We start from the raw sequence: 17792 nt of genomic DNA, 5'->3' as shown, positions 1-17792 counted from the left end.
ATATATATATATATATATATATATATATATATACACATTTACCATTTATTCAGATTGTACATATAACTGACTGTAAATACTTTAAGAAACCACTGTGACTTTAAGATTGGGAGCCCCTCCTCCTTTTTATTTCTTCTTCTGTGGTATTGTTTTGTGACTTAGTTTGAAACCCTGTGACTTAGTTTGAAACCCTGTGACTTAGTTTGAAATGCTGTGACTTAGTTTGAAACCCTGTGACTTAGTTTGAAACCCTGTGACTTAGTTTGAAACCTTTACACCCTCCATTTTGTACAGTGTCCTATGGGAGAGGTGGATGATTAATTTTCATCTAAGTTCATCCTGTTTATGTATAGATTTATTAAGTGCCCCATTGTAATATATATACCCATCCCCTATTGTAAATATTTAAGTGAACTTATGATATTAAAATAGTTTAAATTGATTTTAGTTTTGTTATGTATTTTTCTTTTGTGTAGGACTGGAGCGGGCAGCTATAATGTGGTTGTTTTTTTATTTGTCTTGTCCTACGTGAGAGAGAATAAATGTGGAGACCAACAACACCCAAGACAAACTGTGTCACGGCCTAATTCTTAGAAAACTGATACAACGTAGAGGTGGGACCACGGTTTCAGCTTACTTTAGCTTTGGTTAGCTTCTAGTTAATGTTTTGTTGTATTTAGCTAGTTTTTTGCTACTTTCAACTTAAAGCTGACACTGAGACTAGCCTGTATAAATAAAGGTTGAATGAAAAAATAAATAAAACCCAGCATTTAGCTAATTTTAGCTTAAGTTAGCATAATGTTACTTTTAGCTATTTTTTGCTACTTTTAACCAGGTTTTTGCTACTTTCAGCCTTTAGCTAATTTACCTTTTGTTTTTTTTAGCTAGCCTTTTAATATTTTAGCTGTTAGCTTTTACATTTACTTGCATTCTGCAATTTTCAGATTTCACCATATTTTAATACTTCTAGCTTTTAGTCAGCCTTTTGTACAATTTATGTTTTTTAGCAAGCATTTAGCCAGTTTTAGCTATGGGTTAGCCTCTTTTAGAGACGTTAAGTTCATAAAAGATCTGAATCTTTTGAACGGCTCTTTACATCAAACATCAAAAGTTGCACACAGCTGAGAGCAGCTCATTTTATTTTTTCCTCCTTGTGATTTCTTGGATTTCCTCCTCAAATGCAGACACTCACTCTTCCTTCGGTTGTTCACTAAGATTAAGGAGAGCAGCAGCTCAGGGATGGGTGTTGGAGCTTGTTGAGACTTAATACGGCCATAGTTGCCAAGTCTGCTTATTATAAGCAACTTTGGGCTTGTTTTTTTTTTTTAAGTCGCTTGCAAATCATGTGAGTCGCGGTTTTTTGGGCTTGTTTTGAACGTGAAGTTGCGTATTTGGGCTTGACTTTCTTTCCATGTGAAACTAGTTGATCCCAGCTCCGCACAATAAAGCAAAAGACGGGTGATAGTAGGTAGTTTGTCCCTTCCATGCCCCCGTTTCCTGTTTATCGCTCCCAGGCGCACACCCCAAACACTCATACTGTACCACTAGAGAGTTTGTGATAGAAAGTAAAATTATTTAATAAGCAAACTTATAGTCACATGAGTAACTGAAGGGTTCACTGGAAGCTCAGGCTGATAAGAGTTTCTTCATCACAAATCACCTGTACTCCTTAAAAGTACTGACTGACCTTAGGTATCTTGACCTTGGGTATCTCAAATCCATCATCCTCCCTGTTCATTAAAATAATGATGACTTGGCTGTTTTCCTGATTTAAACCTCAGATCTCAGGCTGCATCTTATCACCTGTTTTCTTAAGAACTCCTGTATTAGGAAATATGTGTGTGTAACTGAAAGGTCTATAAAAGGTCAGCTAATTCCGAAATAAAGACACTCGCAAGATCAGATCTGATCTCTTGATTTAGTCTCAGCAACTTACTTCTCACTGTTTGTTAAAGTTCCCACGACAGGTTCCACCCACACGCAGATGTCAGGATGTTTTGTTTGTAAAAATATGTAGAAAAAAATACATATGCAAAATGTTTTTTTTTTTATCAGAGCTTAAAAGTATGTTATTCGAAGTGTTTAGCATAATTTTGCTATTGCTTATGTGTAATGCCATAATAAATGTATGTTTATACTGTTTAAAAACAGCCTCTGTTATCTGGCAACACTGAATACGGCCATTCCAATAATTCGCTAACAGCTAATAGTGGAACTGACTTTTCATTTAGCGGATTAGTGGTTTCGCTCATTTCATTATTTATTTATCATTATTGACCTTCATTTAACCAGGCAAATCCCATTGAGATCACATATCTCTTTTGCAAGGGAGGCCTGGGCAAATTTTGTAAATGGTTAACGGAATTAGCTTCAGCTACATTAGGGTTCGCCAAATTTAAGTGCTAACAAAATACACATGCTTGTTCCTGTCTGTTGTGAGCATGTCTCACAGAGTCCATTAGCCACGCTATTGTCTGACTGCGTGTAAGTGACACGTAACAAGACGTGATTGGTCGACGCAGCTTCAGACTGATTGACAGTCGTCTTACCGGTTAGCAGTTTAACGTTAACCGCAGCTAATTTTTTTAAATCTGTTTAGCATTAGTCAAGCAAATTTTCTAATTAATGGGATATGGGTTAGCAAAGCAAATTAGTTAGCTGCTTGCACCCACATGTGGTCATGATGTATGCTCTTTGAAACCAACACATCTTGCAGCTCTGGTTCCCTTCAAAGAGACAATTATCCCATTTTAGCCTATTTACGTTTAGTTTTTAGTTTGCCTTTTGTCACGTTTAACTAGCTACTTTTAACAAACATTTTGCTATTTTAACTAGCATTATACTATTTTAGTCTTTAGCTAGAATATAACTAACTTTTTGCTTTTTTAGCCATAGTCGTTTACTACATTTAGCTATCTTTTTGCTACTTTGGCGTAGCATTTTGCTACTTTTGTCCTTTGCAGCTTGCTTTTTTAATCGTAGTTAGTGTTTTGCTCCTTTTTTGCTTTTTAAAACCTGGTTTTACAACTTTCTAATTCCATTTTTTGAAATGTAATTCTGTTTGTTCAAATGTTTTTGTGATTTTGTTGTGTTTTTTCAAATGTTCATTTACACCTTAGGGCCACCGTAACTTTCAGTGTTCACGCTGCACGTTTGCAGAAATGTAATTTCTGTAGATTAGTGTTTCTGTTTTCACCGTTATTTAAATACAACACTTAACGATGAACTCAGAACTTACTATGAACTCAGAAGCGATGATCCCGTCAATAATGGCGCAGATGAACGACGCGATGATCCCGATACTGATGACGATTATCGCTGCCACCAACTTAAAGAGAGAAAAGAAGAAAAACAGTAGAGGAAGGAAAAGGAAGACGAGAAAGAGGAAAATGTTAGAAATGTACCTTTAACCATCCTCAAAGGACATTTGATAAAAAAAATATATCAGACCTACAAATGTAATGACCCATTAGTTGTACTGTACAATAAATCAATAAAAATAATTTAATTTTTTTTTTTATCTTAAAGAAAAGTTTTTTGTTTTTTTTTTGCTTTTTGCTTAAATTTATAAAAAATAAATATACCGGTACTTGATTTGTTAGCTTTTGGATTTTGTGATGGTGATGACTCTAGCTACTACCACTCCAAATTTTAGCTCAACATCTGTAAAACTGTCTGAGTTGTAACTTTTTTTTCTGTTTTCCTACAGTCAGTTGGCTGCAGCGGCCATTTTGTATCGAGCTGACTTTAAAAGTTGACCAGTTATAGTCAGATGTCCAACGGTTGGTTTCTAAAAGTTTCAACTAAATTTATCAACTGGTTCATCAGATATTCTGCTAACACAACAGAAGTGAGCACATGCAAGCACATTATCACCCAAAATTTGGTGAAACTAGAGAAAAAAATCAGATCTGTTTTCATCTTAAAATGCCATAATGTTGAAATGTTCTAATTTTTCTGAAAGTTTATGTCATATTTTAATTATGTGTATAAAAACAAATTTATCATTTCATCAGAGAACCCCACACACACACACACCGCCACACACACACAAGTTTGTCTTTCTATCTTTACAGGAACTTTGTATCGACTTCCATTAATTTTTCATTCATTTCTATAACCTGACCCTAAACCTAACCATTACCAGTACATATCTAACCCTAAACCTAACCATTACCAGTACATACCTAACCCTAAACCTAACCATTACCAGTACATACCTAACACTAACCCTAACTATTACCAGGACATACCTAACCCTAAACCTAAGCATTACCAGTACACACCTAACCCTAAACCTAACAATTACCAGTACATATCTAACCCTAAACCTAACCATTACCAGTACATACCTAAACCTAAACCTAACCATTACCAGTACATACCTAACACTAACCCTAACTATTACCAGGACATACCTAACCCTAAACCTAAGCATTACCCGTACATACCTAACCCTAAACCTAACTATTACCAGTACATACCTAACCCTAAACCTAACTATTACCAGTACATACCTAACCCTAAACCTAACTATTACTAGTACACACCTAACCCTATACCTAACGATTACCAGTACATATCTAACCTAAACCTAACCATTACCAGTATATACCTAACCCTAACCCTAAGCATTACCAGTATATACCTAACCCTAAATCTAAGCATTACCAGTACATACCTAACCCTAAACCTAACTATTACCAGTACACACCTAACCCTAAACCTAACCATTACCATTACATACCTAACCCTAAACCTAACTATTACCAGTACATACCTAACCCTAAACCTAACTATTACTAGTACGTACCTAACAATATACCTAATGATTACCAGTACATATCTAACCTAAACCTAACCATTACCAGTATATACCTAACACTAAGCCTAACTATTACCAGTACATACCTAACCCTAAACCTAACCATTACCAGTACATACATAACCCTAAACCTAAGCATTACCAGTATATACCTAACCCTAAATCTAAGCATTACCAGTACATACCTAACCCTAAACCTAACTATTACCAGTACACACCTAACCCTAAACCTAACTATTACTAGTAAGTACCTAACCCTATACCTAACGATTACCAGTACATATCTAACCTAAACCTAACCATTACCAGTATATACCTAACACTAAGCCTAACTATTACAGTACATACCTAACCCTAAACCTAACCATTACCAGTACATACATAACCCTAAACCTAACCATTACCAGTGCATACCTAACCCTAAACCTAACTATTACCAGTACATACCTAAACCTAAACCTAACCATTACCATTACATACCTAAACCTAAACCTAACCATTACCAGTTCATACATTACCCTAAACTTAACTATTACCAGTACATACTTAAACTTAAACCTAACTATTACCAGTACATACCTAACCCTAAACTTAACCCATCCTAAATTTACAACTTAGTCCTAAACCTAACCCATAACCCAACAATGACACTGCTCCCTATGGGGCAGTTGGTCCTCACAATGTAGTATAAGTTGGAGAAATGGGCCCTACAAGGTAACAAATACAAAGACACACACACACGCAGAGGTAATCTTCATCTCCCTGGTGAGGTTTTGTCCTGATTGGTCGTCCGCAGCGTCTGGTCTGCAAGACGATAAAGGAAATGTACGGCCCGTCGCTCTGCCAACAGAGAAGAGTTTTTGTCTGATTTATCGGCCAGAACCAACACGCAGCAGCAGAACCACGACCTCCCGAGGCCTTGAGGTCAATCTAATTCCCTCAGTCTGGCACACATACACACAAACCCACACAGTTTCCTATTCCAATCACTGATCAATAACCTTAGACCTGAACTTTTCTAACAATCGAGACCGCACCACCCTCCTAGGCGTGCACTGCTGTAGGAGACGGCCTCAGCTTCGGCCCAGCAGAACCAGCTGGCCGCTCACAGATGTCTGGTCATAAAATTTACCACTCAGCATCCGTTAGATGCGTTAATCGCCTCTCCGGGACCAAAACTTACAGAAACCCTTTAATCTTTTTTTTTTTAATATTCAAATTGGTGACAAAAAAAAAATCCTGTTGAAAAACTATTTTCTGACTTCTTCATGACTTTGTCTTGAAACATGAAAATGTAAAATAGCAATCAATAGCACAAGTAGGAGTGTAGTTATGTGTAGTCAGTATCTTACCTGCAGTAGACAGCAGTCGGGGCGGTCTCAGTTTGGAGAATCAGGAGCAGAGTTGATTCAAGAAAAAAAATCTGAACTCCTACCACCACACTAAACTACTATACTTCTATTTGTCAATCAACAATGATGTGTAATTGTCCAAGCAGCAGCTAATCATAAAATCACATCAACAAAACAAACAAAAACAGAAGAGTAGTTGTTTGGAGGTTAATTGTGTTTTTGTTTGAGCGATTTGAAGAAATTTAATTATAGGAAGAAATGATCGGCAGAGAGATTTTTTTGTAAAACTGGAGGACTCAGAAATAGGTAGGATACCTATAACAGCCACAGAGTACGCAGTTAGCGTAGCAGCTAGCATAGCAGCTAGCATAGCAACACCAACATTTTTCAGTGGCAAAGGGACAAACTTAAATCTATGTAACATGGCATGTTCAAATTGGGGGCAGCACGGTGGCGCAGTTGGTTAAGCTGCTGCCTCTCAGCGAGCAGGTTACCCTGGTTCAAATCCCAGTCCAGGGGCCTTTCTGGATGGACTTTGCATGTTCTCTCTGTGCATGCGTGAGCTTTCTCCGGGTACTCCGGTTTCCTCCCACAGACCAAAAACATGCATGTTAGACTGATTGGTAATTGTCCCTAGGTGTGAGTGAGAGAGTGAATGGTTATTTGTCTCGTTTGTCTCTATGTGTCCCTGTGATGGACTGGAGACCTGTCTAGGGTGTACCCCGCCTCTCGCACAGTGATGGCTGGACATGGGCACCTGTGACCCCCGCGACCCAAAAAGGAAGAAGCAGGTAAAGATAATGGATGAATGGATGGATGATGGGGGCCAAGTGTAGAGGCAGGGCAGCCGGCCCAGGACCCGAAAGTCCCAGGCTTGATCCCCGGTCACTGCACACCTCGTGGTGTCTCTGGGCAGCACACCTCATCCCCAAAATGCCCCCCGACGCTATCAATAGCTGCCCACTGCACCACCTGGTGGTGGATGGGTTAAATGCAGAGACTAATTTTACCAGTGTATGGAAACATACAGTGATGACATTGTGATGACATCCATCCATTATCTTTTACCCGCTTCTTCCATTTTGGGTCACGGTGGCCCCCGGACCGGGATTTGAACCAGGGACCTGCTCGCTGAGAGGCAGCAGCTCTACCAGTTGCGCCACCGTGCTGCCTGTGATGACATTACTATCATTATTATTTATTATGTTCAAATTGTATTATTATTTTAGTTTTAGCTGTTTTAAAGGTAGAAATGTATTCTTGAACGCACCTTGTTTTTACTAGCTGTTAGCAACGTGAACGTCTCTCCTTGATTCTCCAAACTGAGATGATTCGACTACAAGTTAAACACCAGTTAACTTTACCTCGACCTTCGGATGGTTTAGTGTGTAAAAATCAGCACACCTTTATTTTAGTTATTTATTTATTTGGTGTAGTAGTAGTAGTTGAGAGTTATCTACATGTAACAGTTTGAGTACTAATAGATCTTTGATGAAATGCATTCCTTCATGGAGTTTTCTCAGATTGTTACTACTGTGAGTGTTGAAGTCAGATTTTTTTGTCATTTCAGAGCATTTATCGTGCAGTGAAAACAGCAGGCTCCGTTTGTTTTTATCCTAAATGTAATTATTTGGTGTGAATAGGCCTGTCGCGATAAACAATAAATCAAATAATCGTATGATACCGGTAAATTAAAATTATCAACCTCATTTTCATTTATCGGCTTTATCGTTTCTTCATGTCTCTCTTTCTACTGAAGACACTGGATGACAAAAGGCTCAACTCCGGTGCTCTTCACTGACCCCTCCCTTTCTCTTTAAAATCTGTTTTAACCGTCCGTCGCGTTTTTGGCTCGTTAAAAGCAGCTAAGCTATGAGCTAAGCTAACAGGCCAACCTCAGGACAAAACCTCCGTCTTGTTGAAGCTCCAAAATTCCCGGTTGAAACCTGTGCCTTCGTGTAAAAAGTTGTTTTTCTCTGCAAAAAAAAGCTGAGAACTTGTTTGCTGATTTGTTATTAAAAGCTTTGTGTGAAAAATGCTATGCTAAAGAGCTCAAACGACACCGAGCGTCTGCCATTTTGAGAACCAGAAAAACAGGAAGGAGAGACAGCCCATGTCACGTCAAGGGGCCTCCCTCCCATTTTTCTTAAAGAGACGCTGCTCACTCCCTCACTATCCATCCTTCGGGTCATACAGTCTTATACTGCCATCGAGTGTTCAAAAAAGGTACTACACTCAAAATAAAATTAGTCATTTCTTAAATTTGACAATAATTACTAATTATTGTCAAATTTCAAACAATATTATCGTTTATGGCAATAATTTCTGAGACAGTCACCCAGCAAAATTTGTTGTCGTGACAGGCCTAGGTGTGAACATAAAACCCCAGATTTATTTATCCTTTTTTTTTAGCTTTTGCTTTAACATCCTCTTTACAATGCTTGTGTCTCGTATTAAGCGCTTGTACGAGTCAATTTATGAGTCCTTAATATGTTTTTTTTCTTTTCTTACAGGAGCCAGTTAACCATTTCAATAAATTTTTGTAGTTTTTTTTCCCCCATTTGCAAATTTTGTGGAGACCGATGCACAAATTTACCTCTGTCCGAGATTCCACCTCTTCACAGAAAACAAACATTTTAAAGCTCTAAACTCAACTTGTGGGTTGGATTTGAAAATTCACATCAAACGTTGACACGGTTTCAAATATTTGACGCAAATTGACCAGACTGAACCCAACGACGGCTGTGAAAACTAAACTAAAACAAGATCCTGGCGTGGATTTTCCCATCAGCAAAGTGAACAGGAGCTAAGGAAATTATCTTTTTTCTGGCTGGCTTTATCTGCTGCTGGTCCAGACTCTTCACTTCATTAGCGGTTTAAATGACTGGTTTTATGGACTGGGAGTGGGAGATGAGGCCAGCAGCAGAGACAATAGAGCCTGACAACTGCATTACTTCAGATTACCTTGGCACCAGCTGCCAGCTCATAAAACATCTTCACTGCTTAAAGCTCCGAACCTCGGAGGGAACTGAATAATCAGAGAGTAAAAGGACAGACACACTCGTATAACGATGGATTGTTCATTTCCAGAAAGTGCGACGGTGACTGAAGTTTCAATTTATGCTTTTTACTTCGACTCAGTTACTGTTAGGAGTAACTCCGTGACTTATTGACTCTGTTAGATACTCAGCATGGTTGAATATTTATTAAAATTAAGGTCTAATTTTAAAACATGTTACAAAATGCTCTTATCTGAAACTGGTAATTTCAAAATAACTAAAAAAACAACATAAATTTAGCAGTGACACTAAATTAATCACATTTTGTGTAAATGTTGAGTGCAGTGTAGCTGCTAAAATGTGCTGAGTATTTGACGCTAAAAGAAGTAAAACACTAGCTAGAAGCAAAAAACAACAACTATAAACTGTTGAAAATAAAACACATTAGTTAAAAGCCACTAAAATAGCAAAACACAATCTAAAACCCAAGAGCAGCAAAATGTTAGCTAAAATTGGCAAACACTATAGCTAAAACGTTAAAATTGCAAAATGCCAACAAAATGCTACGATTAGCAAAAATGTAACAAGAAGCTAAAAACTGCTAAATGATAGCTAAAACTGAAAGCAACAAAAGAGTAGCTAAGAGTTAATTTAACAGAACAGCAGCTGATAGATTAAAAAAGTAAAAATTAAAAGTAGAAATATGCTAGGGTGGCAAAAAATTAGTTAAAGTTAGAAGTAGCAAAAGGCTACCAAAAAGTAGCAAAAGAGTATGCCAAAGTTAAAAGCAGCAGAAAGGTAGCTAAAACTAGATGTAGGATGGGTTGTATAACTAAAAGTTAAAAAAGGCAAAACTGTAACAAAAACCTCAACACAGCAAATGGCTAGCTAAAAGTAGCAAAACATTTGCTAAAAGTTACAAAAGGCTAGCTAAAACTTAAATTAGCAAAAGGCTGAAATTAGTAGTACGGCAGTTGAAAGCTTTAAAAAAAATGCTAGCGTAAAACCAAAAGAGCTAACTAAAAGCTAAAATTAGCAAAAGGATATCAAGGATCTTAAGTATCAAAAGAATAGGCAAAATATAAAAGTAGCTAAACAGTAGCTGAAAGCTTATAAAAAAGTTAACTAGCCTAGCTAAAAGTATAAAAATTTATTTATTTATTTATTTAATTATTTCTATAGCACTTTACACAACCATGGTGATGGTGAACAAAGTGCTTAACAAAAAACAGTAAAAATATTTGGTAAAACTCAAAAGTAGCAAATCTATAATAGTTTAACACAGCAAATGTGTAGCTAAAACCTAAGTAGTAAAAGAGTAGCTCAAGCTAAAATTAGCAGAACGATAGCTGAAAACTTTAAAATAAAAAAACTTTCTTAAAACTTACAATAGGAAAAGGCTAGCTAAAAGCTGAAAACAACAAAAGGTTAGCTATAAGTTAAACGTATCAAAATCCAAAGTAGCAAAAGAGTAGACAAAAGTTGAAAATAGCAGAATAGAAGCTAAAAACAAAACATAACTGAAGAAGATAAAAATTAAGCAATAATGCTGAAGCAAATGGGAACAAAATAATTTTCTGTTCATAAAGTTACCATAAACGAATGGTTGAAAAAGCACAAAGTATTCATAAATAGGTGGACTGCAAAACATGTACATAAAATAAAAAACAGTGAACGCTGAATCAACGTTAAAAAAAAAATCAGTAAAGATCATTTTTATTTTTCCAACTTTTCAGAAAGAATCTAATATTATTTATTTTACACCTACTTCAAGCACAAGTGAACTGCAGAAACGTGTAATAAAACATTTTAGAGACGAAAAGACTTTAATGACAAATAGATAAAGACAGGAGGAGGGTTTTTATGGCCTCGGTAAAGATCCGTATCGAGTTATGAAACTAAACTCGCTGACCGCTGCAAGGTCTTCTCCTGCAGCGGGCCACGGTCCATTTGTGACCACAGCTGGATGTGCTGCTAATAGGAGGCCCGTTGGGTAAAATACGGCCCTTTAAAGGTTCTGGACTGCAAGGTGACCACAAGGACTGCAGGCTGCTCGAGCAAAGAGCTCAATGAATGTTTAGTCGTAAAGAAACATCAGAGCAGTGTTATGTTTTATTTATTTTTATTGTGTAAATCCTGATTCTTTTTATTTACTTATTGCGATCTACCTACTTCTGCACACGTTTTAGGAGTTCGTAATAGCAAAACATTCAGCTCATGTGGAAGATGGATGCTGTGACTTTTTTTTTTTTAATAATTTGCAACTTTTCAAAATATTAACCTTATTTTAAATACATTTACAGATATTTTTACCAAGTTAATTAATTGAGATTTCTTCAGTTTCACCAAAACATTATCTTTGAAATCTGCTGCAGCGTATCAACTTTATTTGTGTCTTTAGCTACTTTTAGCTTGTGGTTCACCTTTTGCTATCTTTTAACTAGCTGTTTGTTTATTTTGTTCTCATTTTGCTCATTTTAGCTCATCTTTTAAACTTTTTAGCTTACCTTTTATTTTGAGTGTTTAGCTATCATTCTGCTACTTTTAACTAGCCTTTTGTTTTTTTTAAATTGCCAATGCTAATTTTAGCTCGTCTTTTACTACCATAACCTTTTAACTTACCTTTTGTCTTGAGATTTTAGCTACCATTCTGCTACTTTTAACTAGTTTTTTTACTTTTTTAGCTGTCATTCTGCTACTTGAATTTTTTAATTGAATTTTGCTACTTGTACCTGTTAGCTAACCTTTAATTGTTTTAGCATTTTAGCTATCTTTCTATTTTTTGCTGTTAGCTACATATTTTATACCTTTGGTTTATGCTACAATTCTGCAACTTTTAAATCTTAGCTATACTTTTGCTGCTTTTAGCTAGTCTTTGCTTTTTTAGTCGTCATCACTTGTACATAGTCTTTTGCTACTTTTACCTGTTAGTTACCTGTTACCTTTTCTTATTTTAGGTTTTAGCTATCATTTTGCTACTTTTGGACTTTAGCTACTATTTTTCTACCTCTAGCCTTTAGCTATTATTCCGCTGTTTTAATTTTTTTGCTAGCTTTTTGCTACTTTTTATTTTTAGATACCACACTGCTTTTTTTACTTGCGACCTGCCTTTTGGTACTTTTCACATTTAAATATATTTTTGTTATTATTAGCTTTTAACTGGTGTTTCACTACTTTTAGCAAGAGGTTTTCTCATTTTAGCTTCTAGTGATTAGCTACTTCTGTCTTTGAGCTAACATTTTACTTTTCTTAGCTTTTAGCTCATTTCTGCTTATTTTAGCTTTAAAATCCCATCTAGTTCACTCTAAATTAATTATCATTAAAACAGAAAGTTTCTTGGCAAAAACATAAAAGTTGTATTTAGACGTATCTAGAGACATTCAAGTTATCCTGAGCTTCACTGAACGGTGCAGTTTGAAAGAGTTTACTTTGGTAGTTTTTCACGTACAATGATAGACAATCTGAAATGCAGGTATGCACTAAATAAAAACAACGCACCTTTATTTACGTATGTTTATACACAGTACATCAAAATGGTTCCGGGTCGACTCTTCCATAGACTAATAAAATAATAAATAAAATAAATATTTTCAATCACTTTGGCTTGTTCCACAGATAAACAAAAGCAGTTTGAAATTTACGACCGGTCACAAACTTTTAATTTGACACATCAAGAAAAACTTTTACTTCACTTTTTTTTTTTTGTTTTCAGTTTTTCAGTCTTCATGACATCACAATAAGTACCTTATAATTTAAGGCCCACCTTTCACCTGTTGCCACTAAATGTAAAATAAGTGGGTGATAATGCATGTGTTTGTTAGTCTGTTAGCAAAATATCTTGTGAACCACTGGACAGATTTACATGAAACTCAGAGTAACTATTGGATGCACAGCTACAACTAAACAACCTTTGGAGTCCACTTGATTCAAGATGTCGAACTGAAATTTGTTGTGGTGGTAGCTGGTAGTCATCCTAAATACATACTCTGAGCATGAAATCTTTGTTTAAAACTGGAACATATCAGTAAATTCTTTATAGCACCTCTTGTAAAAACACCAATCAAAATAAAAAGTGTCATAAAAATAAATTATTTTCTTATAAAATCCAATACGATCCTCCAGGCGAGCAGGAAACTTATTTTTGGTTGCCGTAAATAATTCTACATTTATCGCTGTTTACATTTCCAACCGCGTTAAGGCCTTCATCGGTTGCTTTATGAGGTCGGAGGACCCAAATACCCGGAGCTCTCAGGTGTCTGCAGCTTCACGGTGCAGCTAGTTGTTCTTTAATGAGACGCTCCGCTGAACCAACCCCCCTCTCATGTTACCCAGTGGGCATCAGGTGCTGGAGGGAGGAATCAGACACCTGTGTGAGGAGCGGACATCGTGTCTCAGAGGAGACACCATAGACCGCCGCTTGTGTTGCAGCAATCACAAACATTAATGTTTAAAGAAGAGAAAAATGGTGACCATGCCAAAGAAGCAGCCGAAAACGCAGCAGGTTACTGTCTTTCACACGTCTAAAGCCACGAAGCAACATCATCAACCCCGAAACAGAAAAAATAACGAACCGACAGAGAACAGAAGCTGATAAAGTACTGCGCCACTTGAAAAGGTGTTCCTAAAGACCGGATTTGATACGGCACACTGTCCCATAAACTAATTCAATGTGATCCGAACACACAACACCCGGAACACCACATGAAAAATTCACAACACACAAACTCAGGAACATCAGCCCCATCGCTGGGCTCGGAGAACACACCTCTGTCACGCCAAGAACATTTTTAAATCAAGCATTTCAGGAAAATACCATAAAAGTCTCAATTCAACAAAAGTAACAATTCTCTGTATCCAAGGTACTTTTTATACTTAGTTTAGTCAAATATAATCTTATGTGAAAAGACAGTGACAGTTTTTTTTCACAACTGGTCTAAACAACATTTGGGAATTATTTTCACTTGTTCATGATACTTTATTTTAGCATGTTGTACTTTGTTTTAACTGGTTGTACTTGGGGCAGCACGGTGGTGCAACTGGTAGAGCTGCTGCCTCTCAGCGAGCAGGTTCCTGGTTCAAACCCCAGTCCAGGGGCCTTTCTGGGTGGAGTTTGCATGTTCTCTCCGTGCATGCGTGGGTTTTCTCCGGGTACTCCGGTTTCCTCCCACAGACCAAAAACATGCATGTTAGGCTGATTGGTAACTTAAATTGTCCCTAGGTGTGAGTGAGAGTGAATGGTTGTTTGTCTCGTTTGTCTCTATGTGGCCCTGTGATGGACTTGCAACCCGTCCAGGGTGTCCCCCGCCCCTCGCACAGTGATTGCTGGACATGGGCACCGGCGACCCCCGTGACCCAAACTGGAATAAGCGGGTAAAGATAATGGATGGATGGATAGTTGTTGTACTTAGTTTTAGTTGGTTGATGTAACCTGTCTTGGAGCGAAAAGTAGGAATTATACATTGACGTCAGACGCATTTGTAATGTGGGGTGGGGGACACACTGGTCTGGGGGTCCTCCCCCATAAATTTTTGAATAAAGTAAATGCCATTTCCTGCATTCTGGTGTATTTTAACGAGTTGTTAAACATCTACGTTTACCTACATATGTAAACACTTGATTCAATAACTATTTAAGAAAGCAAAGCACAACAAAATATAGCCTGACCAACAGCTCTCCTCGTGTGAATAAAGCATGCTCTGCTTCTCTCACGCATCCTAATGTCTTTAAATCCCCATAGCTGAATTTCCACAAACTTGGTGAGAAACATGTTTTAAATGTGTTGAATCAAAGTAAGAAAATCTAGATGAAATGTTGCTTTTTTTGTACATTATTCGCTTTTAAACAGGGACCATACTCAGCGGCGCAAATACAGCCCAGCAATAAATGTTGTTGTTATAATCGAGCATTCTGGATTTGAGCAACAGTAAGGTTAGCGAATCCGGAGAAGGCTTTACTGCTGTACCCCACCCTGGTCGACAACTGCCGGCACTAAAGTAGCGCTACGCTACCATGCAATACAGGAGTGTCTACCTCTTGAACTTTGTTTTGTATTTTTGCATGTAAAGATTTTCGCTCTAAACGTCTTCATTTGATAGTAAAAACAAAGATGGTGACTTTTTTTTTATAGTGATAGTTTGACGAGTCTGTCCATCTATCATTCTCATTTTGTCTTTACATTATCCAATAAATGAAATGTGGATTAAAAAAATAATCCCTGTACCAAAGAACGTAGTGCACACCTGAAGTGAATATGTAAAGTGTAGAAATTAGGAAATGAGGCACCAATAAAACAGGTCTCTGTGTCACCGGTGTCTTTAAAGTTAGTTTCATGCTGGCTCTCAAATGATGCTCGTGATCCTGACTACAGGAATTAAATGTCATCTAGCAATTTCAGGTTGCTTTTAGCTGCTTTGGATTGAACTGTTTGTCACAAACTGGCTGATGTTGGCTTTGAACTGATTCAATGGCAGAGTATAAAATCACATCTGGATGCATGCATCAGGATATCTTATTTTCAGTTTTACATTTTGTCCTCCAATTGTGAACCTACGTAATTTTATTTGTCAAATTATTTGTGTTCCTGTTTGAAACAAAGGATCTCTACCAGCGACGAGCCAATGCTAACACAATTCTCCCTCCTGTCACTGAAGTCCTGAGGCAAATTTTCCCGACCACAAATCTGGTCACGTACACCGACCCGGGCACTAGGACCCTGAACTCATTATGCTGCCATCAAGTAATCTGATTTGCTTCTTGCTCACAACAGAGCGATTTCCCATAAAAACAGTTTAGCAAATTTGCAAAGCGCGTAATAAGATCATGTAATTTATGTTATATGTGTCCTGTTTTCCAGGAACAGGACCTCGATTTTAGATGCTGAGTCAAAAAAACAAAAAGATGCAAGAAACCTGGAAAAACAACAAGCAGTATGAAGTTGTACCTAAAGGTTTTACTGTTTATGTTTAAGCCACATATAAATCTGAACAATAAATCTGTAAGAATCTGTAAAGCATTTTTTGTTATTTTTGTATTTGACAGTACCAGTAACAATCAGACAATGCATCAAAAAGGTTAAAAAAAGTTTTGAAGGAGGCAAGGAGACCAGAACATGGATAAAAACATTGAAGAAAATACAAAATGCAGCCTGGTATGTGCCTGGTACTTACCCAGCTTGTACCATGTAAGTACCAGGTACAAAACCAGGCACATACCTAGTAGATATACAGTACAGGCAAGTTCCAGGTACAAACCAGGTAAGCACCTGTAAATATCAGGCAAGTAACCAGTAAGTACCAGGTACATATTAGGTAGGAATTAAGAATGAACTGGGTAAGTATCAAGTAAAAGTACCTGGTACATACTGGTAAGTACCCAGTTAGGATCTGGTACATATTGTAAGTACCAAGCAAATATCAGGTATCTTGTCAAGTAGATACTAGTAAGTATCAGGTAAATATCTAGCACCTACCTGTTTAGGATATGGCACATACTTGGTAAGTACCCATGCATTTTGTACTATGCATGTACTAGATAAGTACCAGGTATGACTGGTAAGTTCCCAGTCATGATCAGCTATGTACTGTGGTAAGCACCAGGTAATTAGAAGGGAACTACCTTGTAAGTATCGGGCTGTAATAAGTATTGTTACCTATGTAATTTAGAACATGTGATGTTAATAAGTTTTATCCAAAGAGATTTTAAAAAACCTGATTGAAAGATTGATTTACCTCTAATATTGTGGTTATTTAGTAAATTAATAGAACTGGAAAGATGTTAAAAGTGCAGAAGGTCAAACTCACCATGGGTCTGCGGTTCTCCACCAGGTGGATGCCAACGATCCCCAGGAACGCTCCAAAACTGAGCTGAAGTTACAAACAAACAGTGCACAAGATTATACCATGAAGCATGAGGAGATTGTACATTTAACCTTTCTGTTGCTCTTGGAGTGACCATCCAGGCTACTGCTCTTGAGTTAAAATGACTAAAAAGACTGCTGATCAATAAGACTATTAACCTTGGGTCAAAATGACACACAAGAAAGTTGACCTTGGGTCAAAATGACAAATAAGACTGTTGCACTTGGGTCTAAATGACCAACAAGATAGTTGCCCTTGGGTCAAAATGACCAATAAGACTGTTGCACTTGGGTCAAAATGACCAACAAGACTGTTGCCCTTGGGTCAAAATGACCAACAAGACTGTTGCCCTTGGGTCAAAATGACCAACAAGACTGTTGCCCTTGGGTCAAAATGACCAATAAGACTCGTTATTGGGTCAAATGATCAACAAGATAGTTGCCCTTGGGTCAAAATGACCAACAAGATAGTTGCCCTTGGGTCAAAATGACCAACAAGACTGTTGTTCTTGGGTCAAAATGACCAATAATACTGTTGCCCTGGGGTCAAAATGACCAACAAGATTGTTGTTCTTGGGTCAAAATGACCAACAAGACTGTTGTTCTTGGGTCAAAATGACCAACAAGATTGTTGCCCTTGGGTCAAAATGACCAGCAAGACTGTTGTTCTTGGGTCAAAATGACCAACAAGACTGTTGTTCTAGGGTCAAAATCACCAACAAGACTGTTGTTCTTGGGTCAAAATGACCAACAAGACTGTT

At 37.3% G+C, this 17792-nt stretch overlaps 1 protein-coding gene across 1 annotated transcript in view; it reads right to left on the bottom strand.

Annotated features, from left to right (window-relative positions):
• Positions 1-17792, bottom strand: part of LOC119422597 (transmembrane protein 255B) — a 27322-nt gene that overhangs the window by 7970 nt on the left and 1560 nt on the right. Inside the window, exons 3-4 of the mRNA XM_037689984.1 lie at positions 16976-17038; positions 3239-3328 (exon numbers count right to left, since the gene is read on the bottom strand). Coding sequence (XP_037545912.1) covers positions 3239-3328; positions 16976-17038 — 153 coding nt within the window. The remainder of the gene's footprint in view (positions 1-3238; positions 3329-16975; positions 17039-17792) is intronic.

This window comes from Nematolebias whitei, chromosome 2, assembly GCF_014905685.2.
Source record: "Nematolebias whitei isolate Nwh7 chromosome 2, NemWhi1, whole genome shotgun sequence".
NCBI classification, from domain to species: Eukaryota; Metazoa; Chordata; class Actinopteri; order Cyprinodontiformes; family Rivulidae; genus Nematolebias; species Nematolebias whitei.
The sequence above is the reverse complement of the archived record's forward strand: the minus strand, read 5'-3'. Positions and strand labels throughout refer to the sequence as shown.